This window comes from Spizellomyces punctatus (assembly GCF_000182565.1).
Source record: "Spizellomyces punctatus DAOM BR117 chromosome Unknown supercont1.11, whole genome shotgun sequence".
Lineage (NCBI taxonomy): Eukaryota > Fungi > Chytridiomycota > Chytridiomycetes > Spizellomycetales > Spizellomycetaceae > Spizellomyces > Spizellomyces punctatus.
Window position 1 is genome coordinate 116,036 of NW_015971547.1, and position 10,930 is coordinate 126,965.

General features: G+C 47.6%; 4 protein-coding genes across 4 annotated transcripts; 2 read left to right on the forward strand and 2 right to left on the reverse strand.

Moving 5' to 3' along the window:
* The first annotated feature begins 125 nt into the window (after window positions 1-125).
* On the forward strand, window positions 126-2,385 carry SPPG_06090 (uncharacterized protein). The gene is made up of 12 exons (XM_016754296.1): window positions 126-162; window positions 230-326; window positions 389-428; window positions 484-544; window positions 604-723; window positions 791-923; window positions 983-1,053; window positions 1,126-1,376; window positions 1,440-1,798; window positions 1,864-1,918; window positions 1,985-1,998; window positions 2,063-2,385. The coding sequence occupies exons 1-12, from the start codon at window positions 130-132 to the stop codon at window positions 2,296-2,298; spliced, it is 1,470 nt and encodes a 489-aa protein (XP_016606423.1). The 5' UTR covers window positions 126-129; the 3' UTR covers window positions 2,299-2,385.
* Window positions 2,175-4,545, reverse strand: SPPG_09345 (uncharacterized protein). The gene is made up of 8 exons (XM_016757504.1): window positions 4,089-4,545; window positions 3,875-4,018; window positions 3,785-3,820; window positions 3,562-3,723; window positions 3,484-3,495; window positions 3,260-3,423; window positions 3,130-3,204; window positions 2,175-3,066 (listed from the first exon to the last, which is right to left on the reverse strand). Exons 1-8 carry the CDS (start codon window positions 4,141-4,143, stop codon window positions 2,818-2,820), a joined length of 897 nt encoding a protein of 298 aa, XP_016606424.1. The 5' UTR covers window positions 4,144-4,545; the 3' UTR covers window positions 2,175-2,817.
* A 575-nt stretch (window positions 4,546-5,120) lies between these two features.
* On the forward strand, window positions 5,121-6,642 carry SPPG_06091 (uncharacterized protein). The gene is made up of 3 exons (XM_016754297.1): window positions 5,121-5,716; window positions 5,773-5,834; window positions 5,897-6,642. The coding sequence occupies exons 1-3, from the start codon at window positions 5,378-5,380 to the stop codon at window positions 6,249-6,251; spliced, it is 756 nt and encodes a 251-aa protein (XP_016606425.1). The 5' UTR covers window positions 5,121-5,377; the 3' UTR covers window positions 6,252-6,642.
* Window positions 6,544-10,921, reverse strand: SPPG_06092 (uncharacterized protein). Its single transcript, XM_016754298.1, has 19 exons — window positions 10,588-10,921; window positions 10,417-10,496; window positions 10,233-10,341; window positions 9,976-10,160; window positions 9,669-9,918; window positions 9,559-9,594; window positions 9,148-9,488; window positions 8,862-9,081; window positions 8,712-8,797; window positions 8,584-8,646; window positions 8,401-8,523; window positions 8,263-8,333; window positions 8,026-8,167; window positions 7,758-7,965; window positions 7,489-7,685; window positions 7,194-7,420; window positions 7,064-7,130; window positions 6,864-6,998; window positions 6,544-6,797 (listed from the first exon to the last, which is right to left on the reverse strand). The coding sequence occupies exons 1-19, from the start codon at window positions 10,790-10,792 to the stop codon at window positions 6,633-6,635; spliced, it is 2,910 nt and encodes a 969-aa protein (XP_016606426.1). The 5' UTR covers window positions 10,793-10,921; the 3' UTR covers window positions 6,544-6,632.
* Window positions 10,922-10,930: the final 9 nt, after the last annotated feature.

A 10,930-nucleotide genomic window follows, 5' to 3' on the forward strand; every position in this document is an offset into this window, starting at 1 on the left:
TGACTGTGCCCTTGTCATTCAGCTATTTTAGGCTTAATGTGAGGCACAGCCCTTGCTTCCATAAGCGCCGATCACTTTCAGTGTTAACGTGGGAGAAAGCATCTGCACACGAACTCGTCTTGAACGAAGATGCTCGCCCAAGCAAGTGGCCGCGGATCCAAGGTTTGTGCATGAGTGCATTACTGGACTTTCAGCTGAGGAGGAGGATACTCACGATGTCATAACAAAGCAAGGGGCTGACAATAGAATGGCACACGAGTTGAAGAAGGGGGTGACGAAACCACAAGATATCTCCAAACATGATGCGGATGATGAAATTATGCAACGTAAGATTGCCTAACGTCTCTATATAATCCTGCACAATCCTAACCCTCGTTTCTCTGTGCAGTACGAAGAAGATTTAAACGGCAGAATTATGAAATCATAAGGTATGTGCGAAACTTCGCCGTGTGCACATAGATATGTTCTCAGAGTATAGTCTAGAGTTAATGCTCGCTATGCAGCCCAGCTGCGCGAGCTTGAGCTTCAACGTTCGGAGCTAGCTGTATGTGATTCCGTGAGATACAGTGTATAGACCACCATCAATTTCTTAATGCCACATAGGGCAAGATCTTCGATTTGCATGCGGAAGTCGCACGATTGACATCCGAAAACGAAAGATTGGTTCAGCTTAATGTGCAATTACAACGACAGTCCAGCCCCGAGAAATTCGAAAACCTGCAGGTATCGATCCACCGCTGGATAGTGGTCTGGATACAAGCAACCGTTTGACTTCTGATTACTCGTATAGTTATTTATTCAAATGGCACTGGAGAGTTTGGAATCCTTCCTGGACCTTATCTCGGTTAAAGCTCTACTCTTTGAAGAAAAGGTTGTCCCCGGGCTGAAAAGAATGCTGCAAGCTTCCACAGTAGGCGAAATTGGTATGCGATCTTGACAAAAAATCCGCGTCTCTCAGCGTTCTAAAGTGAGCCATATGAAGCGGACTCTTTCGCATTTTCACCTGAGCATTTAAATGAAAAACAGGATTCTACGATCGACCATTACCTGCATGTATGTGGTATCAAATATTGGTGACTCCTGAGGTTCCGCATCACGCTCATCAGGCGTCTATGCCATATGCAGAACAAATTGCCGTCAAACGATGATCTTATGCAAATTCCAACCGAAAGAGTGCCGGACGAGGAAGGAATTCGACCGAGAATTAGGTCTTTCATATTCGTTAATCTTGAATTGCTCGTGAAATTAAAGGAACTGACAGCACCCAGCAGAAGGTCCCGATCGAACTTTGGAAATTTATCGCCTATAGCTGAGGTCGACGCGGAGGAGTCCTTCCCGTTTTTCGAAGGCACGCAGGGATCACAATATTCTGCGAGGTAAAGCACCGATATCCACCGTCGCCGAAAGTAGGTAGAATGTAATCCCAAGTCATACCTCAGGAATCCGGGGACATTTAAATTGCGCGAGCGACAAAGGACCAGTAAAACAGCCTCATCGCGTGTTATCCAACCTATACAAAATGAATTGCAAGAAGAAAATGCGGAACCATTCCGGAAAGGGGCCGCAAAGACTACTAGGGTAACCAAGACAATAAAGGCGTCTAGCTTAGGCATAACGACACAAGATAAGTCAGATGGCGGCGGACACCAGACGAAAACGTCCAAACAAGCATCGGTGTCTGCATTTGAAAAACAACGTCAAAATGGGGAAACAGAGACAATGGCAGGGTTTCTGGATACCGATGGCACTGGCCAAACATGGGCAGACACGATAACATGTACAACCGAGGAAAACATGAGTATGATTTGTAGGTTACTGACAGAACATATCTATCGGCACTTCTAATTTCATTCACTTCAGCAGGAAGAACGAGGCGAAGAACCCCGATCAAAAGCTATGCGTTGCCTTCCTTACGCAGGTGAGGTGCCTCTCACTCCTGAGAATTTACCAATGTTTGTTTAACCAGTACTGCATAATTCGACAGCAAACTCAGACAAGGTGATGAAATATTCGCTTGTTACATCGTTTTCGACTTTCCATCTGTCTCAACACCAGGCTTCAGGTGATGAATTTACCATTCCGATAGAAAGCTCAGCCCCAAGACATGGGACCACGAACAGCCGCATTCCAATATCCCTAAGGACACCACCAAAGAAATCTTCATCCCTAAGTCCTCCAAGGGGAATGCAATGGCAAAAGGAAAACGCCGATTCTTCTCTTCCAACGCCACCGAAAGGAACTGAACCTAACTTTCGTAGCGGTAGTCCGATTTTATTATCTACCATCGATACTGTATAGACATTTCATCATTCGGGGAGATAATTAGAGTTACGATTTCTAATGTAGATGATCTAGTTGGCCGTGTGGCGTATATCCACATTCCACAGAATTCAATCAACCTGGTCGGATTATACTGAACGGTTACCCTAACCCAATATCGGGTGCCCTGTTTATGGTCCGTATCGATTAAGATGGCGAAACGACAAGTGCTTCTTAGGTTTCACCAAAGACATAGAGCATTTGTAACGGTCGTCCCGTGCGTCAATTGACGTTTGACGAGATATCGAGGTGAAAACGGACAACTATCGGCGATGGCAGTCTCGCACTGTACTCAAGTACGTTGGCCCCATGGACACACATATGTGTGTGTGAGTGCGCGCAGACGTCTCTCTAATCGCCAGAACGCTGGTGAGGTGTGTTTACTTTTCGGTTGGGGACGTGCGATCATGGTCCACAACAGGCACAACCGACGCTCACGTAACCGTCCGCGAGACTAAGCGACAGAATTCCGCACATCCTTGAATCAATGCTCCCCGTCTACTCCCAAGGCCGTTTGTGGTCGCTCGCAAACCCTTCAATATCTCCTTTGCAAATGAAAACGTGACCATCACCTTTCATCCGCTGCGGTATCAGCCACAACATAGGACTGTCGCCTAAAATGACGGCAGTATTTTCCAGGCACCCAAGATCGTACGGGTCAGCTGCAAAACTTTCATCGTACGCGAAGGATGCGTCGATTTTCTCCAAGTATTCTATAGTTGTAAGATTTCTGTACATGTTCCGCAACTAGATGCAGAAGGTTGTGAGAAACTGAAATTCAGAGATGCAGATGACTGGCTAATACCGTACTTGCTGTGAAAGAAGCATCGCTAAGATACTAGTGAGCGGAACCAACAGGCACATGTTGACCGCGATAAACAAAACCTAAAGACTCATGTTACGCTAATGCCTGAATGAGCCACGCCGCCAAACTACGTACAGGAACAAGCCCGAGAGGCTCTGGCTTCGTCCCCTCTTTAAAAGCTTCTCTTACGAGGTCAAGCAGGCGGGCAAAGATCATGACCATGCACATCCCACAAGACAATACCGTAAAGATAAGGAATCTGATAAAATGGCCGTGATTATGGTGACCAATGCAGTTATCTAATGGGAGAGCGATTGGCACCAGAGTCTCGATAGCGGATAGTGGGTGAAACTACTTACTGAGCCACTGGCCTGTCATAAAATGTCTTTAGTCAATGAGCATGTTTGCAAGGACGAGCGACATCATGACGAACTAACAATGATGATCCATGCGTAAAATGCACCGCCCACATCTTTTGCAGTGATGAGTTCGAGGAGGCTTAAAGCCGTTACAGATTCTGCAATATCGGGGTAAGCCTGTGATCGTCTCGCCTCCGTTCGTCAGCGAAGTAGCCTCGAGTTCTCCAAATTGCCCGAGTCCTAAGTTGCGGAACCCATTAGTTGTCTGTCGTAATCCGAGGTCAAGGTCGCTTAAACCTGCCTTCCGGTTCCCACCCAGGGGCTACTCGACCGGGATCTACGGAAAGTTAGGTGATTGCTGTTATTGACGTTATGTCAAATATGACCTCACCAGTCGTGACACACAAGTAGTAGTTCAAAATGAGCATTCCCACACAGCCGTTGAATACAAACAGAACAAGACCAGAATTGACTGTGACTGGGCGTAACCATGGTAGGAAAACGAAGACTTGGCTGGTGAGAGGAATGAAAACGACTACGCAGAAAACAAGTTAAGAAGAGCTCTTATACTCTGCACAATCACAAGACATGAACGGAAAACTTACTTAGGAAAAAGGCCGATAGAGCCAACAAGGTGTCCGATCCTTCTATGGCTCCCATGCTTTTTCCCACATATTTCACGACCGGGCTAGTAGACAAGGAGACGTAGATCGACGCTCAGCGTTGCCAAAAGCATCTGCTAGTTGGCCTTCTCACGTGGGTAACCGTCGCCGGGACACGTGATGATGTTTATAAACTCGAGAATCAAGGCTTCGTAGTGACAGCAAAGAACTGCACGTCCTTACAAGAAGAAGGGTGCGACCGCAACTTTCACCTGCCAAAGCCTTTTCTGCACCACCACCAAGTATCCTCTCCACCTGACCAGCAACCTGACGACTCTGTAGGAACCTTTGCTGCTCGATCACCACCAGCGTCAATCGGTCTGGGGGTAGGTCATGCTGCGCGCTGTCCGCTCATCTAAATTGCATTGATTACAAGTACTGTCCAAGAACTTGCCCGCAGACATGAACGCAGATGCACAGATGCACTGAAGAAGCAATAGCTGGACTTCTGAGCAATATAACCAAAAGGAGCATTGCATAATCAAAATCACGTGGACTGACTGTCTTGTCCGAGCGCGTCGCTGTCGCGTTCCACGCCCATCGCCCACCTTCCACGCGCAGTAGGGGACGGCCCCCTTAAAATACACACGAGTTCATAACTCTTTACCTGGGCAAGGTAGCCCAGGGGTTAAGGCGCCGACGTGCACCTTAACAGAGCGGGTTCGAATCCCGGAGCAGGTCGTCAGAGACTGATTGCTTGCGGCGGTAGGAGCAAGTGACGCCCCTTCGTGTGGGTCCCAGTGAAGCTTGTGCTGAGGGAGGGCTTTGATGAGCGACGTACCCGACTGACAGAATCTGCGTGTGGACGGAGCAGCTGCGCGCCCGAAAGGGCCCCCAATGATACCCGCCGGGTTGAGGGAGGGCGGGGAAGAAAGGGAATTATCCTTTTTCGATTAAACATTCCCTATATGTAGTCTAGCTTTATCTCTATAAATTGCCTTTGCGCTGCACCATTTTATTCCATCCTGGGTGGACATACCGGTCAAAGCACACATGTCTCAGACAAGCTCCCACGTCCCAGGCATCGTTAGGAATTTCTGACTGTCTCAAAATGTGGATTTGCCCTTTAGTGAACCATTGACAAAGATAGCAGTCTTTCAAGAGGTTGCGATGAAAGACTTGGGTACTCATCCGCCAACGATCCCGCGGGCCATTCCCAAATGCAACCTACACCCACGTGACGCCTACAATGCCCACGACCTCTCTGCCAGAACTTGTCCCGTTAAGAAACAATGTCCAACCAAAGATCCCTCTCCCTGTCCGACCGTATTAACCTTCACACCAGAAAAGTTCACAGCCAAAATCACTGGATCAGCAACATCAAGCTCCTAATTTGTCTCCTCGATCACCAACTTTACGCACGCCTCGTACGCCAGTTCTATGAGCTCTACAAAACTGTCGAGGATGAAGTGACTCGGCATATCGAGGCTGGAGATGAGGCTGGGCTGCTGTTGAAGCAGGTCGCTATGAGGGAGATTTTTAGAGAGGAAGCGTTTCGAGAGGATGCCAGGTACTGGTGCGGACCTGACTGGAGAGATTGGAAAGAATCAGGTCCGATGAAGAAGTACAAGGTACGGGATTAAACATTTCTGTCGACTTGGCATTGGCAGTGTTAACACTTGTTCAGGCACACGTCAAGGAGCTGTCTGAAAAAGAACCAGTTGTGTTATTGGCGTATCTCTATACGATGTCAGTCTGCCGCCTTCCCGTCTCGCCGAACAGGCATAATACTTACAATGCCTGTTTTGTAGGTACTTGGGCCTTTTTGCCGGTGGCCAACTTGTTCGCCGCAAACTTGCCAAAAAATTAGGCTTCGCTCCTTCTTCGTGCAGCGGAGGATCGGAGGGCCTCTCTATCTTTACCTTTTCCAACCCGATTTTTGAGCTCAAACGCGCATATCATCAGAGGTTTGATGCTTTGGAATTGAGTGAAGATGTTACACAGCGGATCTTGGACGAGGCGCAACTTGTATTCGCAAAGAACTTGGTGATTATTGCGGACTTGGAGGGTCTTCCTGGGGCATTGTGGAGACTTTTTATTGTTCGACTTTGGTGGATCTGGATGGCTCTAATAGCGGTGTGGTTCATGTGGAAAACCCTATCCTGAATCCTAAAAGTATGCTGAGAAAGGAGATCTCGCTGGACTGCTTGACCACGGCTTGTGCATACGTGCACAGCGAATGGCGAGGGCCATCTCTTCGAATCGCGGCGGTCACAATTCTCTCACTTCATCAGAATTTGGCTTGCCAAACTTTAGATAGCTTATGAAGTACCAATTTTCGTACAGGTTACCGGTGAAGACGTCTTTGGTGAGCTGTACTGGGAAGGCCTGTTGACCCGGGTTAATATCTGCCTGTCTCGATGGCAGACATTTGAGTTGCAGCAGAGGATCATAGTACACCTATAGACTGATGCATAGTATTGCTCTCGTCGCCGGTGGCCGCAAACTGGCAGTATCATGCTCTTACAAATATCAATGAACCATTTGTTACAGTGTACCATTGCAATGCAGATGCACAATGCCCCCCGCGGGTAGTCGTGCAAAGACCGTCGGGTCGCTCACCACCTTGCCACAAACAACACATCGGACCCCATCCACAGGGATATATACAGGCGGAAGGAGTTGTGAAGCCTCAATTAGCTTAGTGTGGACCTAATGGGAAAAACTACCTGTTAGAACGAAAAATTCCTTTCCACCGCGAGACTGAAAGTCGCACACCTTGAAATGGTCCCCTCTTGACAAAGCTCGTACAATATGCGATTCCCGATGACTGTGCAAACTTCTTCGCATGGAGGAGGTCAAAAACCCGCTCAGCATATCAAGAGACCAGTGATTAGGTATTATATCCAACACCTTCATAGAAAGGACTGCGTTAGCTAGCCATCCACACTGAAAACATTGGTACGATAAGCATTTACTTTGATAACATCAAAATCTAGGGAGTGCCTGTTGAGCAGTTGCACCGCATATTTTATCATGCCTCCTCTGTGAGTTGTTCATATCTCAGAAGTCTTGCCAATAAACCAAGGCCAAAGTCAAAGGTAGTACCTTTCACCAGATTCTAAATATAATTGTAGTAAGGTAAACAAAAGATGTCGTCGTAAGGAATCGTCCTTTTTGGTAGTTGTGGCAGCTCCCGCCAGCTGCTGAGGGGCTTGTCGGGAATCGACGCTCGTTGTTGTCTCTGCAGACTTTGTAAGGCAATACTGTTCCGCGGTAGCATGGTCGTTAAGGTTGAGCACTAGAATACGAAGAGCTTCTTCGTGCTTGTTCGTCTATCCGTGTTCGGGAATGAGCATGAAAAAAGCAGGTGCCGAATTGAAAATACGGAATACGGACATACCTGTGCGAGAACAGTGGCATTTGCGGCGTGTAGACCGGGGTATGTGTTTAGTTTAGTGGCCACGGCAGATGGCGAATAATAGCGGGATGATGTAAGAAAGGTTAATAGCTTGCTGTATGTCCTGCTCAGATTATCGGTACGCCGTTCCAAGAAAGCGTTGAACGACGGACGAGGATCATGCGCACGGTATTCGTTTTCTGATGAACCATTAAGATGCTTGGTCATTTTCAGTCATCAATTGGGAAGTTGTCCCTTACGCATCAACCCACCCAGTTCCTCCAAACTGTCATTCATCGCGCATGCCTCAACTTGCTCTATATATGTCATCGCAAGCGAGGTATGGCGTTGCTCATCTGTATCTCCACGATTCGTGATCATGAACTCTAGCACATTACGGTACGCTTCCGCATTGTCGGATCTCAGTTGCTCTAATATCTCTTCGGCTGAAAAGAGCTCGTCTGTGCGGGTGGTGAAAATCTTTCCTCAAGGGTGTTACGCACGTCTATGACTGCAGAAAATCAACATAGCCATAGTCACCTGTGCTGCTAATTGCGGATCCAGCTCAAGGACACGCTTCGAATATTTCAAGATCAGCTCCTTATTAGATGATTTCGTCAAATGGTTGACGAGAAGCGGCAACCCCGGAAAGTCTTCGTCTGTCACTTCATTCGAAGCCATTCTGCAAAAAAAAAGGAGCGAGTTAACATCTCGGTCATCTGGCATTACGGTGTTTGCCAAGCAGTTGAGCTTGGTGAGTGTGCAAAACCATATTACCGTAGCCACAGAGCAAAAGCATCTTCCACCATTCCCTTCTGCTCATACAGTAGACTAAGAGCATAATGTCGCTAATGGGAATCAAGTGAGCTGTTAGCGTATCTGAAACGCGGACTTGGGGCGAAAAGGGCAGCTTACTTCTTTCTCTCCTAAAACCTTCGCTGCATCTTGCACATCGCAACAATTTTCTGATGATAAAAGTTGATACAATCTCTTGCGATCTGTCTCTACGTAAAGCTTCAATAAGGCTGTATCGAGGGTCTGATCACCCAGGTTAGTTGGCACAGAGGACCTTCAGCCGAAGACCGTCATGCTTCGTACCTTCTGCTTATCCCCTTCCCGTGCCGTCTCCCGGACGTGGCGAAGGTACTTGCCCAGCATTTCCTAACGCGGTTATCAATATTAGAAGGTCACTCAAACGGACCAATTTGGATCGAATTCTACCACACCTTTGCATTGCCGACTAAGGCGTCTCTGAACGACCCTAACGTTTCGGGATCAGCATCCGGATAATCTCTTTGCAGACTTGCACTGACTGAAAAAAAAGCAGTAAGATCCAGGTGAATGTCGCCGTTGGTATTCATAACATAGCGGCATACCAATCTCATCAATTGTCCCTTGTTGGCTTACCCATTCTGAAGTTGCATCATCTACTTCAGGAATCGAGCCTGAAGGAGAGCCGGCCACATCCGGAAAAAGCTTGAGAAGTCGTTCAGATTCTATTTCTCCCTTTGTAAACAACTCAAATGCCTCCTCAAAGAGTGTATCTTTGAAGTAGATTAAACCAGCGCGTTGGTAGAGTGATGAGAGTTTCAGTCTCTGTGAACTTTAACAGTCACTACATCGATGACGAACATATGGGGATGTAACTCTTGTACTCAGTACCTGTGCGTCAGTACTTTCATGTTGCTGTCCTTGCATCATTGTCTCCGCTAATTGCACGGCAGCTTCCACACTTCGCAATTCAAGCAGGTCATCCACTTGTCGCTCTAGACAATCCATCCGAAGGGCCAAGACAGTTTCTTTGCAACCGACCAGCAGTCTGATACTCCCATTTGAGGCGGATTTGTCCATAGGTAGCTCCATTTCGAACGTCGCTTCAACGAGAAACTTCGGCTCGCTTGAAGCGGGGAGGGTAATAGTCTGTACCCTTTTTTGGTTGAAGATATTGTGAATTTCAATACAGTTGTTATGCAGAAGGGCGGCAACGTATGGGAAGTGGAATGCTGATCAGAGTATTGTCAGAAGTCAATGAGGGGTACTGGCCCAAGAGGTACCCGGTATAAATGTAATTACCTAGGGATTTCGGAATTGCGGGCCATTCTAGGGTTCCTGTTATAGTCGCGTTTCCATTTGTTAGCGGTAAAGAGAAAGCACATAAGTATGTACCGCGGACGTCCACACACCTCGTATTGGTTCTCCATTAGGAGATATGAAAAGTCCCAATCCGAGCCCCTGGGGAGTGGCTGTTGCAAGTAGATACTCGCCATTACTAACAACAATTGCAAGCGGTTTTTGGAGGGTACGGTCATAAGGAAAAAGAGGAATGGTTAACCCGTTGTCGATATTGATAAGTTTATATTGGTGCTGGTCGGCCGCACAAATTCGGGACTCATATCGCACCATCATAATGGCACCGTCCGGAAGCGAGATTTCCTTTATATTCCATTTCAGCATCTATCCCGGCGTCATCAACTTCCTCATGTCATCTACCTTTTCGAGTTCCAACATGTCTCCAAGATGCCCAGACACTAGCGTCCGTCGCTTGGCAAAAGACATGGGCATAGGTGATTGTGTATATCTATCCGCACAGAAACATGTGATCGCCTTCACAGGTTGAGCCACCAGTGCAGGCACTTGACTCAGCGTGTCCAATTCGAAGAAGTTTGCAGAAGCATCTACCAAGCAAAAGGAGATGTTCAACCTTCAAGGGGACCCATATATTTACGGATAATGCTTGCGAGATTTACCGCATAAAACGACGAGCTTGGACTCCGTTGGTACGGCTATGATGGCATCCACATGTCTTCGCCCAAAACCCAAAAACTTTTTCACGTTTAGATGGCTTTTCAGAGGCGCCTTGGGAACAGACATCAAAGAATCAGCAACAAAAATAAAGGGTAGGCTGAGCATATAAGAGTTTGTCCGACTTACATCCACTTCAGCGGCACTTTCGCGTTCCAATGTATAATGGAAAATGTGGCCGTCTGAAGTGCCCACATATAGATGTGAATCTAAATGACCATTAATTGCCTCTTGATTAGTTCCCTTTCCAGTTGAGCGAGCCCATCACGAACGTGGGGAATCATGACAGTGCCCACATACCGCATAGCTCCAAGGAAACTATCGTGGCTTTGTTGGCGTTGGGTGAACCCGGTGTGGAGGGACTACTCGCACCAGCTCCCCCATGTCCCACCAGACCAGCTCGCCCGAATATTGAGGAACGCTGCAGTGGAGTTGTTACTTCATCCAAACTGAGATCTTGAGCCAAGGTCACGACTTTGAATGGAGTGAACGACGGCCGCGACATGTTGCGCTGTTTGAACTAGCCCGACCAAGCGGGCGCTTCGTGTACGGTCTCCAGCTTATGAGGGTCTTGCTGTCAGGAACCTACTAATTTCAACGGTCAAAAAGCTCGGCAGATGTGTCGCAGATCGCAACGTGCAAA